The sequence below is a fragment of the Wickerhamomyces ciferrii genome, contig 00049 (assembly GCF_000313485.1).
Source record: "Wickerhamomyces ciferrii WGS project CAIF00000000 data, strain NRRL Y-1031 F-60-10, contig 00049, whole genome shotgun sequence".
Lineage (NCBI taxonomy): Eukaryota > Fungi > Ascomycota > Saccharomycetes > Phaffomycetales > Wickerhamomycetaceae > Hansenula > Hansenula ciferrii.
In genome coordinates, this window is record NW_011887691.1 from 64,925 (window position 1) to 79,120 (window position 14,196).

The window sequence follows — 14,196 nt, forward strand, 5'->3', positions numbered from 1 at the left end:
TTTTACTCTTTGAGTATCCACAATAAGAAAGTGTGGCCAATCTTCACCACAATTACCGCAACACAATACTACCCACAATCATCATAAGAGTCCGGATTAATAATCTATTTTGACAGAACTTGATAGGTATACAGTGGAGCTGATCAACTCTGGATATTCCCCTCTAGTGAAAATAAAAACCCTTTTGCTTTGAACCCTTAATATCTTATTGTTCTTTGTTGACGTGTTGATGTAATTTTTGACTGTTTTCATGGAAGCGCGCACATAAAATTGTGGTTAAATTGGGAGTTTTGGTTGTCAATTTAGAAATTCCGTCAAGGAAAGAGCAGAAGGCATTACGATTATATTTTAGAAACCGTTGTGCTAAGACTTTTGAATACGGCATTAAATCAGGGGCCGTTGAAGGTAAGTAACTATACAAGTATCACGTCTTTTGTGGAAGTACGAAAGTATGTAATCAGCTAAAGAAATGAAGAAGTGGTAATTCAAACTTCACAGAAGACGGCCAGTGGAAATTGTGTCAAAAGTATATAATTACTGATAGACGTATGTCACAATATATTCATGATACATTTACAATTCTGTACAACTCTACAGAGCAGTACGACGTAGTTAATAGACGTTATACGTCGCGGTACCTATATCACTCATATTCACTCATCTCCTACTAATATTGGGCATTACTTGTACTAGAAACCCAATACTGATAAATAATATCGAGCTGCATATATTTTGAGTTCACCACCATATATAACTAATAATATTAGCCTAGTAGTTAAATAGATACAGATATCTTCACTATTCAACTCTTATATATCTTCCTGATCCAAACTTCACCATAATTATATAATATGCGCGCGTGTATAAAATTAAATGGTTCGGCCGATAGAATAAATGATCTGCATAAATGATCTTCTGATTACATAACTACAAAATTAATTGATAATTTTATAACGTTATTGCATGATGATAAGTTTCCCTATAAATTGATAAAGATTTCCATGCAGAACTTGGCTTTGAGGTATAATTTGAACTTCGGCACCTTTAATTCCAAGTACGCGTGTTATCAGAATGTCAAACTACTCAATCAATACCTCAATTATAATCAATGCTTCACCTGAAAAAGTTCGTGAAGTCTTTTTGGATTTCTCTACATATAAAGAATGGTCAGCTTTTATTCAATCAATTGAACCTGTTAAAGATAATAGCATCAATCCTGGTGATAATTTAAATGTTGGTTTATCATTTGAGCAAGAAGGTACATCTATTACAAAACTTCAACCAGTTATATTGACAAATTCGGCCACTGAATTCTCATGGAAAGGTGTTCTTTTAAGCTCATATATCTTTGAAGGTTCTCACAAATTTGAATTCAATCCAGTACAAGGTGATTCCAACAAGACTGAATTGGTTCATTCTGAACAATTTGCCGGTGCTTTGAAATATCCATTGTTGTACTTTATTAAAGATAAGACTGAAAAGAATTTCCAAAGATTTAATGAAGCTATCAAATCAAGAGCTGAAACTTCATAAGATTAACAGCTGGGGATCGTTTTTGTTTCTGAATTGTATTTATGCAGGAATTATTTTTGTTATAAGTTGATTAGTTAATATTATGTGCTTTCGAATATATGCTAAATTTTGGTTTTCTATAATCTTCATGTTATTAATTGATACCGACATGCTGCATATTGTATTATACTTATGATGATATTATGAATTCAAACTCTCAACTTGAGGAAGTACGATATAGGTGTGAAATAGCACTTCGCAGCTGATTAAGACGGATCATATCGACTTTATATTAGTAAATCAATATGTGCAAACTTCAGGTACCTTCTCATCAAGAAAATTTGGCGTAAGTTGTATAGCGCGAAAATCTCATGAATTTTGTTAATCGAAATATATTTAATCAACTAATTTTTAGTTCCATATAACCCAAATGTCAAATGAGCCGTACCTATAATGGCAATAGTGATTCAGAAAGTTGCTGTAAGCTAAAGTCATTCAAATAAGCGAGTTGATGATGTTACAAACTACTGTTAATTTAAATATCAGCTGGTCTATATCGAGCTAATATTGTGATCATTTTTTCTCAAGTTGGTATAGCTGCCGAACTGTGTATTATTTTACACATTGTGGGTGAAAGTCACAGTCAAACTATAGGGCAAACGTTTATAGGTATGGATCTAGTATAAAATACTGAATAAATGCTACTGCTCGTTACTCTTTTTAAAACGAAAGATAACAATGGACTTGGCTTTGAGACTGGTATACCAAAACTCCAAAAATGGTGATGACATCCAATAAATTTGTTCAATGGTTACGCTCATTATTTGTATGGTATCCCAAAAACTATGAACTTTTTGAAAGAAAGTTGCTTTTCAAACTAGATATTTCAATTTTGGCCTATTGTTGTGTTGCAACATTTGCAGCAAATCTTGATAGTGCAAACATTAGTTCAGCATTTGTATCAGGAATGAAAGAAGATTTAAACCTTTATGGGAATGAGCTAAACTGGTTAAACATTGCTTATCAAATGGCAGTCGTTACAGCCCAGATACCTATGGTATTATTAAGTTCAAGGGCTAGATTTGCTCCTTATGTTGTTCCTTCCATGCAATTTGCATTTGGTTTATTGACCATCTTACAAAGTCAAGTAAAAAATATTCATCATCTTTATTTATTAAGATTTCTCGTTGGATTCTTTGATGGGCCTAACTACGTTTGCGTTCACTATGTTTTAGGAAAATGGTATGGAACTAAAGGGTTTAGAGGTAATAAGGCAGAGTTATGGAGTAGAACAAGTGTTTTCTTTGCTAGTACTTCTTTAGGTCGTATTGTTAATTCATATTTACAAGTTGCAGCTTATAAAAATTTAAGTGGGGTTTATGGTTATAAAGGATGGCAATGGTTATTTATTATTGATGGTATAATCACAATTCCAGTTGCAATTGCTGGGTTTATATTTTTTCCTGGTTTACCAGAGTCTCCTAAGCCTTGGTGGTTATCAACTGAAGAATATACTTTAGCAAATAAGAGAAGAATCAGATATAAAGTGGAGAAAGCTGACAATATCACATTTCAAAAGGTTAAAACGACATTCACAGATTGGAAGATTTATGTTTTTAGTTTATCTTATATTTCAATGTTGATTGCATGGTATCCAACTCTTTATTTCTCACTATGGTTGAAAGCACAAAATAAGTATTCAGTGGCCCAAATTAATATTTATCCAACAGTACAAAATATTATAAATGCAGTTACTTCATTTTTAGGCACTACAAGTGCTGCTGTTATATCACCTTGGAAACCTTACATATTACTAAATGTTGCTGGAAATGCCATATTTACATTGATTATGACTATTTATAATGTTCCAGTACCTGCTGTGTTTTTTGCTTTTTATATTGCAGGTCTTATAGGTGCAGGATCACCAGTTTTATTCTCTACAATAAACAGAGTATTAAGACACGACCAGGAACAGAAGGCTATTGTTATGGCTTTCACTATGAGCTCTGCAATGTTTGTTTATACATGGGCACCTTTGGGATTGTTTCCAACGGCTGAGAAAGAAGGTGATCGGGAAGCTCCAAGATGGAAGATTGGTTATCCTGCGGCTTTGGCTTTTTCGTTATTAATGGGTATTTTATTTATTCTCTCTGATTTCTTAGAAGCAAGGGATAAAGCCAAGCTAGGATCTACTGTTAAAGCTGAAGATGATGTTGTCACAGATGATGAATACTCAGAGGAGGAAGAATATAGAGAAAATTCATCATTAGATTTACCAGTTGAGGTAATTGAAATCGTTGAAGATCCAAAGGGTAAAACATCTTAATTAAGATCATATTGTATGATCTCATGTTGATTTATACTTCAAATTTAATCAAAAGCATAACTTTGATTGATCAGTAAATTCGTTTGATATTATCGTTGTAGTCAAAGATGAAGGTAGAAAGTAGTTAACGCCAACATATGTATACCTATATATTGTGTCGTAATTCTAACAATAATGTAGTTATATTTGTGTCTTTGAAAGTAGACATTATATGATTTTATGAGTAAAAATTCGTATCACGCCAATTTTGAATCATTTTCTCAAACCAAAAGTGATAAAATATGAAGGACAAAGTTGTAACTTTAAACAATAATGGTACCTATATATTATCGGTTTACGCACGCAAAACTGCGGGTAACATTCAAAATGTATGGTATATTAATGTTTCGGCGCCTCAAAATGGACAACTGGACGGGCGTGTGGCGTAGTTGGTAGCGCGCTCCCTTAGCATGGGAGAGGTCTCCGGTTCGACTCCGGACTCGTCCAAGTTTATTTTTTTGTTGAAATGTCAAATTTTTAACTACTTGAATGAAGACTTTGATAAATTTGGAGCAGTTCTGTATACTAATTTAGCGTTAAACTTAACTGGATGTTATTTTATTCATGTTTAAAGATTTGAAGATTGTTCATTTTTCGCGTTTGTTGCTTGATTTTTTTTGACACATGAATTTTTTCGTTGGATCGCGAAACGGAGTCAAGGTTTGAGATCTTCGACTCGGTCAACAGCAGCTTTTTTTTACAGGCCGAATGAATATTTTATATAAAGGGATTTCTCCAAAAAATTTATTAGATCCATAATTGATAACTAGTATAGCTGAAATTAATTATTTATATTATTTATCAATAAGATTCAAGTTACATCAGAAATATATATACAATTCATCAACAATGTTTTCCAGAAGTTTATTAAGATCCTCATCAGCAACTTCAAGATTAATGTTAAATAATACATTAAAATTATCATTTAGATATCAATCATCATTAATTGGTAAATTTAATAAAGAATCATTAATCAATACATATTCCAAAGGTCCAATTGATTTAAGATTTACAGAAGATCATGAATACGTTGCAGCACATCCAGATCAAACAGCTTTCATAGGTATTACAAAATATGCATCAGATGCAATTGGTGATGTTACATTTGTTGAATTACCAGAAATTGGTGATAAAATTGATCAAGGTGATGTTATTGGATCAATTGAAAGTGTTAAATCATCAAATGATATTTTTGCCCCAATTTCAGGTGAAGTCATTGCAATTAATGAACAATTAAATGATAATGCTCCATTAGTTAATAGTGATCCATTAGGTGATGGTTGGATTGTTCAAGTTAAAGTTGAAGATGCTGAACAATTAAAAGAATTACAAAATGAACAAGAATATGAAGAATCTTTAAAACAAGATGCTTAAGCAATATAATTATGTATCTGTAATTTCAATAAATATATGTATTTAACGTAAACTTATTTGTTCACTTCTTCAGGAGTTTTAGTTTTCATTTGTATAGCATGTACACCTTTATTATCAATTTCATCTTTTAATAAACTATAAATTAATCTATGTCTTGAAGGTTGATTTTTCCCTTGAAATTTCTCACTAACAATATCAATATGGAAATGAGATTCAGTTCTATTTGTAACATCATCCATAGCTCTATGATGAGCATGTTTATGTGAATCATTTCTAATTTTTAAAGAAATTGGATTAAATTCTTTTTGAAGTTTTGAAGTAATTACTTCTTCTATTGGTCCTGGTGTAGTCATTTTAGTTGCAAATGTTCTTATTCTAGTGGCTAATGGTCTAAGCATTGAATGATGGGATGAAGAAGGTTTTGGAATAGAACTGTTGACTTAATCAATAATGATGGAGGGAGATTTGAAATCGAATATTTCCGATATTTTTCAAGATGTCAAAATTTTCCTTACATTAAGCTGTGATGATAGGAGAATACTTAAAGTTCCAATTATTACTTGTATTGACTTGATATATATCATATAGTCGTATACCTATTCAAGTCTATTTATAAACCATTAGTATACTAAAAGTGAATATACATAATCTCAATGTTTATTACAGGGCCTCAGATTTCTGTACTTTGTCTAGATTTGCTTTGCCCCATAATTCAGTCAAATAGTCGCGAATGGTCCTATGAAGATATCGGTGGAAATGGAAGCAATATGGATGTGCATTCTAGTGTAAATTTGGTAAAAAAAAGCAGTAGAAGAGCATATAATCTCATAAGAAGAGTATTATTATCCCTTTCACTATAAATTAACTAGATTAATTACCCAAAATAAACCAAGTTTTAATAAAATCTTGAACCCTTGAACCCGGTAAGCACAGCATTTCTTCCCGCGAATTGTTTCTTTCCAGCGTGTGAAGAAACCACGAAACCAAAAAAAAACTGGTTTATTTATAACAAAAAGATGGAATTATCAAATATAATCATTGAACATTGATCAATTTAATACTAGTTTTCAATTGGAATCATTTAAAAGGATTTAATTATTGAGACTAAAAGTTATAAAATATCAACAATTTAATATTTCATTTGTTTTACGTGGTTTAATTTCTTATTGGACTCTTTCAAGTTTAACCGCCCCTAAATTCATACATAATAAAGATCAGATCAGATCAATTCAAATTTATTTATATATACAAAGTCATCAAAAGACAAAAAATTAACCAAATCAAACAACCCAATCAAATAAAATAACATATATTCAAAATGTCTTCTGCACAACCTTATGATCCTTATATTCCATCTGGAGAATCAAATACAAATTCAAATTCAAGAACAGCGGCATTACAATCGGTATGTGAATATGTCAATTTAATACTTTTGTTTATTATTACTAACTAAAGTTATAAGGAAATTGATGATACCGTGGGTATTATGAGAGAAAATATTGATAAAGTTGCACAACGGTAAGTATAATTCATAATTATGTAATGGATCAAATATATTAACAAATTTGTTTTATATAGTGGTAATAATTTAAGTTCAATTGAAAATAAAGCAGATGATTTATCAGTATCAGCACAAGGATTTAGAAGAGGTGCTAATAGAGTTAGAAAACAAATGTGGTTAAAAGATATGAAGATGAGATTTTGTCTTGTTGCAGTTGTTATTATATTATTAATTGTTATTATTGTACCAATTGTTGTTCATTTTACATGAATTATGATATAAAAGAAAAAGACCAAAGAATAGAATTTAATATGGAGTAATTTGGAATTACATAAATAACTCATTACCCCATCATTTATCATTTATCAATCCAATCATTTTGTTTCCTTATGAAATTTTAACTTTAAAGAATTACTTGTTTTTTTTAGCACAACAGCGGTATAATCTTCATTAAAAGCTGTAATAATTAAGTTTAGATGAAGATATTTTATGTAATTTAATTTATGTTTATGTTTTGAAATGGAGTAATATCGTATAATTTAGTGTAATTGCACTATTGCTTGCTTGGATAAATGGATAAGTTGTTATAGAACTAGGCAATCAAACGTCATATACTCTGTGATAATTCATCATGGTGTACAAATGTGATATATTCAAGGCATACAATAGGACAGTAACAATATAACAATATACAACAGACAAACAATAATTCATAAAATTATCATGAGTCAAACTTGATAATCTAATTGACACATTTGTTATCTCAAATGGCCAGACTCAGCGTACGCTACGCAGTTTCGTTTCTAATTTCTTTTTGCCCTTTGGAAGTTTGGCGGTTTGGCGGTTTGGCGGTTTTTCAACTTCCTGTACCAAAAAAACAGGCTTATCACAGCCAATTAAAATCGAGATTGAAGAGTCAAAGAATAGACACGGGATATATGAGCGAAAAACGCGTCAATTTATGCAGTTAATCATTAATCAAATGACCTGTTTATCTTGTCATTTTAAACTTTAGCCTTTAAAGGGCGTATATCTTTTGATTGTTGAACCATCTGTTGTATACTCGTACTACAAATAATGATATTCAAGATGTTCATGATTGGATCGATCGAGGGAATTTTAAGTAAAATTTTCATACCGGGTAAAATTGAGAATCAAAGTATCATACTTACGTAGCATGTGCTTTGTTAATTAATTGATGGCTATATAGTAATTGTAAATAAATAAATAGCTCAATTACTAGGTAAAAATAGACATCTTGATGGTAATTATAAGAACATAATCTTTTATGTTTCATGAATTTTAGGGACATTTTGGTGATTTAGGCAAAAAATAAATACCCAAAATGTCCTGTCCGAACCAAGATTTCATGGGTTTTGTGTCCCGTTTTAAAACTCGATAATTTTTTGCTTTTTCTGAGTCAGAAGTAATTTAACATAAAATTTTTGACAAAAGTGTATATATATATATTACAGGTATTCTATTTTTGAAACTAATTTGATAACAAACTTGTTTGACTTTCTTTACTTATTGCTTATTTATTAGCTTAAAGTCATTAGAACTTCAACAACACAACAACTTCATATACATATCAACCAACCATGGCTGAAATAACTGAAAACACCGCTACTTTACAAAAATATCTTTCTTTAGACCAAAGAGGTCGTATTTTAGCTGAATATATCTGGATTGATGGTTCAGGTTCAATTCGTTCAAAAGGTAGAACTTTGAAAAAAGCTATTACTTCTGTTGATGATTTACCAGAATGGAACTTTGATGGTTCTTCAACAATGCAAGCGCCAGGTCATGATTCTGATGTTTATTTAAGACCAGTTGCTTATTACCCAGATCCTTTTAGAAGAGGTGATAACGTTATTGTTTTAGCTGAATGTTGGAACAATGATGGTACCCCAAACAAATTTAACCACAGACATGAATGTGAAAAATTAATGAATGCTCATAAATCTGAAAAAGTTTGGTTTGGTCTTGAACAAGAATATACCTTATTTGATCAATATGATAACGTTTATGGATGGCCAAAAGGTGGGTTCCCAGCTCCTCAAGGTCCTTACTACTGTGGTGTTGGTACCGGTAAAGTTTATGCTCGTGATGTTATTGAAGCTCATTACAGAGCTTGTCTTTACGCTGGTATTGAAATTTCAGGTATTAACGCTGAAGTTATGCCATCTCAATGGGAATTCCAAGTTGGTCCATGTACCGGTATTGAAATGGGTGATCAATTATGGGTTGCTCGTTATTTATTACATAGAGTTGCTGAAGAATTTGGTGTTAAGATTTCTTTCCATCCAAAACCATTGAAAGGTGATTGGAATGGTGCTGGTTGTCATACCAATGTTTCTACTGAAAAGATGAGATCTGCTGGTGGTATTAAATATATTGATGAAGCTATTGAAAAATTAGCTAAACGTCATAAAGAACATATTTTATTATATGGTGCTGATAATGATTTAAGATTAACTGGTCGTCATGAAACCGCTTCAGCTACAAGTTTCAGTGCCGGTGTTGCTAACAGAGGTGCTTCTATTAGAATCCCAAGATCTGTTGCTAAAGAAGGTCAAGGTTATTTCGAAGATAGAAGACCAGCTTCAAACATTGATCCATATTTAGTTACTGGTATTATTGCTGAAACTATAATGGGTGAAATTGCTGATGCTGATATGTCTAAAGAATTCCAAAGAGAATCATTATAATCGTGATGAATAATAATATAAGGAAATTGTGATCTGTATGAATAATATTTAATGAAAAGTTTAGTTTTTAGTTAGAGTGAGAGAGAGAAAGATAGTGAAGTTTTGTTTTTTAGTTTTTCAAACTTTTTTTGAATTAGAAAAAAGTTATTATATACCTATGAAATTAAAGTCTATTGATTTAGAAATAACAAATGTAGTACAATTATCTTTTTTATGAATTGTCTTGAACTCGTAAATGTCTAAATGTCCCTTTTCTGTTATCTTATCTTTCCATATTATATATCGTGATATCAGTTGGCTGCTGCATGTATATTATGGATTTTTATTAAAGTTTTGTCTTTTGACTTTTGACTTTAAGATTAAAGATCTTCAAGGGATGAGATAAGATAAACACGGTAGAATTAACTTGTATAAACAATTAGAATACATATCTAAACAAACAACATATGATATCGTATGATTATTTGAGACCATTCAGTAAATCATCGTATATAGAGTTCTATAGACTTTTGAATAAAGAGCTATGGGGATAGATGAATAGCTATATATGGATACCCATATTATTAACTAGCATATCGGAGTGACAGAAGAGATAGTACAATTACATGGGAATTAATTGTTTAAACACTAATCCATCAAGGATCATCTTTTATTAGCCTATCTGATAATGTATGGGTTATATACTGTATTTCTCTATCTTTATACCCCTTTGTTGTTGAATAAGGGGTATCATGGGTATCATTTTTTTGATTTTTTCAAAAAATCAATATGAACCTTAATTTCTAAACAAATCTTATCAAAATCTAAACTTGGTAAACCTTTAATTTTAATATCTTTATGATCACAAAAATACCATTTCATATGTTCAAATAATTCTAATTCAAAATCTCTTGGTTCAATTTTAGAATCTTTTTGATCATTTGAAAATGGAGTTAATTGAGATATTAAATCTCCATATAATCTTATTTTTTGTCCCATTGATGTTAATGAACCTTTTAATAATTCCCATGTATATAATTTAGGTGAATTACAATGTAAAAACATAATTTTAGAATCTTTCCAAATTTTATATTCCCAATGAGATTTATCATTAATATATTTATAATCATTGATTGATTGTCTTGATGTTTTCCCATCTTGATTTAATTTTAATTCAAATTCATTCGAAGGATCATATTGACCAACTGCATGAATTGTTCTAGTTTTACCTTGTCTATTCTTACCATTATTTGATTGGAAATCACGAGGAAATTCTTCAACTTGATAATAAGGTTGACCCAAAGAGTGTGCAGCAGATATATAAGTTTCTTTATCACCTTCACCATGAGAATTTTGTGTTAATAATGGATAATAATAATTTGGACCATAAATATTATAATAAATTGATAAAAATAATGTCTTTGCATGAGTTTTTTTATTAATCATTAATTGACCACTTTCAGAGCTTGTTTCGGGTATTGTTCCTTGGAAATCATGATATGAATATAACCAATCATTTCCAAACCCTTGTTCACCATCTTGTGAAATTAAATCTTGTTTATGGAAGTTATGCCAATATGAATTTCTAATTTTTTTATTTTCATTAACATCAATATTTGCAATTGAATACCAAAAAGGTGATGTTGATCTTCTCCATAAATCAGGCCAAGTAATTAATCCATAACTTTTAAAAGGTTCATTGAAAAATAAATAATCTGGATTTTCCACAATCATATTATCTCCATCTAAGAATAAGATATTTTGGAATGAACTAATTAACATTGCTATTGATTTTAATTGATATTTATCAATTTTTTTCTTTGTTGATTTACCAATAAAATCTTCCATTATTAAACATTTTGCATTTAATTTGGGGAAAATGTAATTACATAATTCAATATCAAATTCTAAATGTTTTGGAATGATAATTTCAACAGGTAAAACACTTCCTGAAGCTCTAAGAGTTTTAATTGATAATAAAGTTAAGAAATTCAATTGTGCTCCTCCAACATAGACATATCCATTTGTTGGATTATTTTGTGAATCTGTAAATGTAGATTCAACAACTTCATTAGGGAATGAATTTGGTAATGATTTAACAATATTTGAATGTGATTTTTTCAATATTGATACTTCTTGATTTGTTAAAGTTAAATATTGTAATAAAAAATCTTTTGTATAAACAGGATCTTCACGATAATTTTCTTTAACAGGTCCCGCTGTATGTGGTTTCTTTTTACCTTCACTATAATGAGATTGTTCAAATAAAGATGAAACTTTTTTAATTGAAGAATCTTCATCCAAGATTGGTGTTAAGATTTCATCATTTAAGAATTTTTTAAATTTATATATTTGTTCAATTGATATATCTGCCTTTCCTGGTTCACTTTCATATTTTGTCTGTATAAATTCCACTGGGTTTGTATTTAATTTGAAAGTTTCTTTTTCATTATCAGTCACAATGGATTGACCAGCTAATAATGGTGTAGGATCATGAGTTTCATTATTACTTAAATTAACAAAGTTCTCCAATTTAAAAGTTCTTTGAATAGTGGAAGTATCTATATCATAATTGGTAACTGTGAATATCAATAATCCAATAATTGTGAATAATAAAACCAAAGATATGGCTAATTTTTGATTCTTTCGTAGTCTAAGTATTCTCATATTGGCTATGTAGCACTAAACTCCAAATTAATTCTTGTAATCTCAACCAACTTCAGCACAGTGTCCAGCACCAGTACTATTCTATATTCAGCAGTCCACTTGTGTTCTCAATGCCTATCAAAAAGCCACCAACTTCTCAGACAAACGTTGTCTCAGATGGAATGGAAACTGGTATTCTTTATTGATTTGATTTAAGACCATATAAAAATACACTGACACTCATTAAAATGACAGATTTTTTAGATCACGTTTTTGATCACCTGATTGTTTTTTATTCGCGAATTCTCAAATTCTAAGTGCTGCATTTCAGAAATTTGGTAATTTGAATACGAAATAGAAAAATGGGATTGAAATGCGTGGGTTGATAAAGTGTTGTTGTAATCAGCTATACTCTTAAATTAAATTGGAGTGGTAATAATGTCTTCTGGTACTTCAGTGAGTATCTTTTGTTATCAAACTACGAAAGTTTCTCGTGGATTGTGTCAATATTTATCAAAATGACTATTCAAAGGGGCCATAACTAACAAGATCTCTTATCAGTATAAACAATTACAATTGGATAGTCCTTATTTCGAAGACTATAGACAGGCTATCTTATCTAAAACTATTCCTTGGGATGGATATGCTCGTGGTTCATTGATCTCGGAACAAGAAGCTAAAGAATTGACTGAATTGGAAAAGATTAATACTGAAGAAAGTTTAACTAATTTTATTCGTTCAAATAATGTTGATAATTATGTGGAAACTTTATTAAATATCCTTGGGAAAGATTTAAGTGATAGAAAAGATGCTATTAAATATGTTAATGTCTTATTTTCAGGGTTTTTGAGATATGATCAAGTTTTAACAAAATTAGTTGAATTAAATTCAAATGATTCAATTTTAAAACCTTTTGTTAAATATTTAAATCATCAAGATGAAGTTATTAAATTATTTACATTGTTCAACATTTCATATCTGCTAATTCAAAATGATATCACACTAAGTGATGATTCAATTGTTTTACAAACTTTTCAAGTATTAGATACATTAATTGAATCTGAAAATTTTAAATTAAAACAATTTTCTATTGAATTAATTAGTGAATTATTATCTAAAAAGCAATATAGAGATATTTTTTGGACAAAAAATAATGAATTTGTACCAAAATTATTTTTAAATTTAAATACAGTTTTAAATAATAATTCAACAAATTCAATTCAATTTCAATATAAAATATTATTATCAATTTGGTTATTAACTTTTAACAAGGAAATTTTGAAAAATTTTAGTAAAATTTATCAAAATGATTTATTATCATTATTAAAATTATTAAAAATTTCCATCAAGGAAAAAATTATTAGATTAATTATTTCAATTTTAAATAATTTAACAAATATTCCAAATGATGATAAAAATTCAATTGAAAATTTAAAATTTTTAATATTAATTGGTAATATTCAATCAATTATTCCAAATTTAAAAAATCGTAAATGGGCAGATGAAGAATTAGTTCAAGATTTAGATTCATTATCTTCAAAAATTGAAGAAGTTTTTTCAACTTTAACAAGTTTTGATGAATATTTACAAGAATTAACAACAAAAAATTTTAAAAATTCACCAACTCATTCAAATAAAGAATTTTTTATTGATAATTTATCAAAATTTCAAGATTCAAATTATAAAATTTTTAAACAATTAATTGAATTATTAAATTATGAAGAAAATGATTCATCAAATTTTACATTTATCTTGAATGATATTTCTAAAATTTTAGAATTAGATTCAAATGCTATAACCATTTTAAATTCTCAAAATAAAAAAACTAAAATTATGGAATTATTAAATCATAAAAATTCTGAAGTTCGTTATGCTGCTTTGAAAGCAACTCAGTTGATTGTTTCACAAACTTTCAAATAATTGATAAGTCTATTTGAATAAAATTTTTTTGTTGTTTGATCCTTTAATTGAACAGGATTACATATATGTATACTAAAACTTTTTAATATAGAATGTCATATTAAATTTAATTATGTATATACCTCTTTTATTATACTATAAATACAAAATCACCTTTCAACCAGCTCTAGGTGATACCATATTGTCTA

General features: G+C 29.3%; 7 protein-coding genes across 7 annotated transcripts; 5 read left to right on the forward strand and 2 right to left on the reverse strand.

Moving 5' to 3' along the window:
• Positions 1-1,071: 1,071 nt before the first annotated feature.
• Positions 1,072-1,533, forward strand: BN7_2132 (SRPBCC domain-containing protein; the record flags this gene model as incomplete). Its single annotated transcript, XM_011277190.1, has 1 exon — positions 1,072-1,533. The coding sequence occupies one exon, from the start codon at positions 1,072-1,074 to the stop codon at positions 1,531-1,533; it is 462 nt and encodes a 153-aa protein (XP_011275492.1).
• Positions 1,534-2,290: 757 nt separating this feature from the next.
• On the forward strand, positions 2,291-3,838 carry BN7_2133 (Pantothenate transporter; the record flags this gene model as incomplete). The annotated part of the gene is made up of 1 exon (XM_011277191.1): positions 2,291-3,838. One exon carries the CDS (start codon positions 2,291-2,293, stop codon positions 3,836-3,838), a length of 1,548 nt encoding a protein of 515 aa, XP_011275493.1.
• An 888-nt stretch (positions 3,839-4,726) lies between these two features.
• On the forward strand, positions 4,727-5,251 carry GCV3 (glycine decarboxylase subunit H; the record flags this gene model as incomplete). Its single annotated transcript, XM_011277192.1, has 1 exon — positions 4,727-5,251. The coding sequence occupies one exon, from the start codon at positions 4,727-4,729 to the stop codon at positions 5,249-5,251; it is 525 nt and encodes a 174-aa protein (XP_011275494.1).
• Positions 5,252-5,304: 53 nt separating this feature from the next.
• On the reverse strand, positions 5,305-5,960 carry BOL1 (Bol1p; the record flags this gene model as incomplete). The annotated part of the gene is made up of 3 exons (XM_011277193.1): positions 5,305-5,683; positions 5,848-5,857; positions 5,936-5,960. 3 exons carry the CDS (start codon positions 5,958-5,960, stop codon positions 5,305-5,307), a joined length of 414 nt encoding a protein of 137 aa, XP_011275495.1.
• A 2,393-nt stretch (positions 5,961-8,353) lies between these two features.
• Positions 8,354-9,463, forward strand: GLN1 (glutamate--ammonia ligase; the record flags this gene model as incomplete). Its single annotated transcript, XM_011277194.1, has 1 exon — positions 8,354-9,463. One exon carries the CDS (start codon positions 8,354-8,356, stop codon positions 9,461-9,463), a length of 1,110 nt encoding a protein of 369 aa, XP_011275496.1.
• A 738-nt stretch (positions 9,464-10,201) lies between these two features.
• On the reverse strand, positions 10,202-12,109 carry BN7_2137 (alpha-mannosyltransferase; the record flags this gene model as incomplete). The annotated part of the gene is made up of 1 exon (XM_011277195.1): positions 10,202-12,109. One exon carries the CDS (start codon positions 12,107-12,109, stop codon positions 10,202-10,204), a length of 1,908 nt encoding a protein of 635 aa, XP_011275497.1.
• A 156-nt stretch (positions 12,110-12,265) lies between these two features.
• Positions 12,266-14,008, forward strand: VMA13 (H(+)-transporting V1 sector ATPase subunit H; the record flags this gene model as incomplete). Its single annotated transcript, XM_011277196.1, has 2 exons — positions 12,266-12,280; positions 12,650-14,008. 2 exons carry the CDS (start codon positions 12,266-12,268, stop codon positions 14,006-14,008), a joined length of 1,374 nt encoding a protein of 457 aa, XP_011275498.1.
• Between the last annotated feature and the right edge of the window lie 188 nt (positions 14,009-14,196).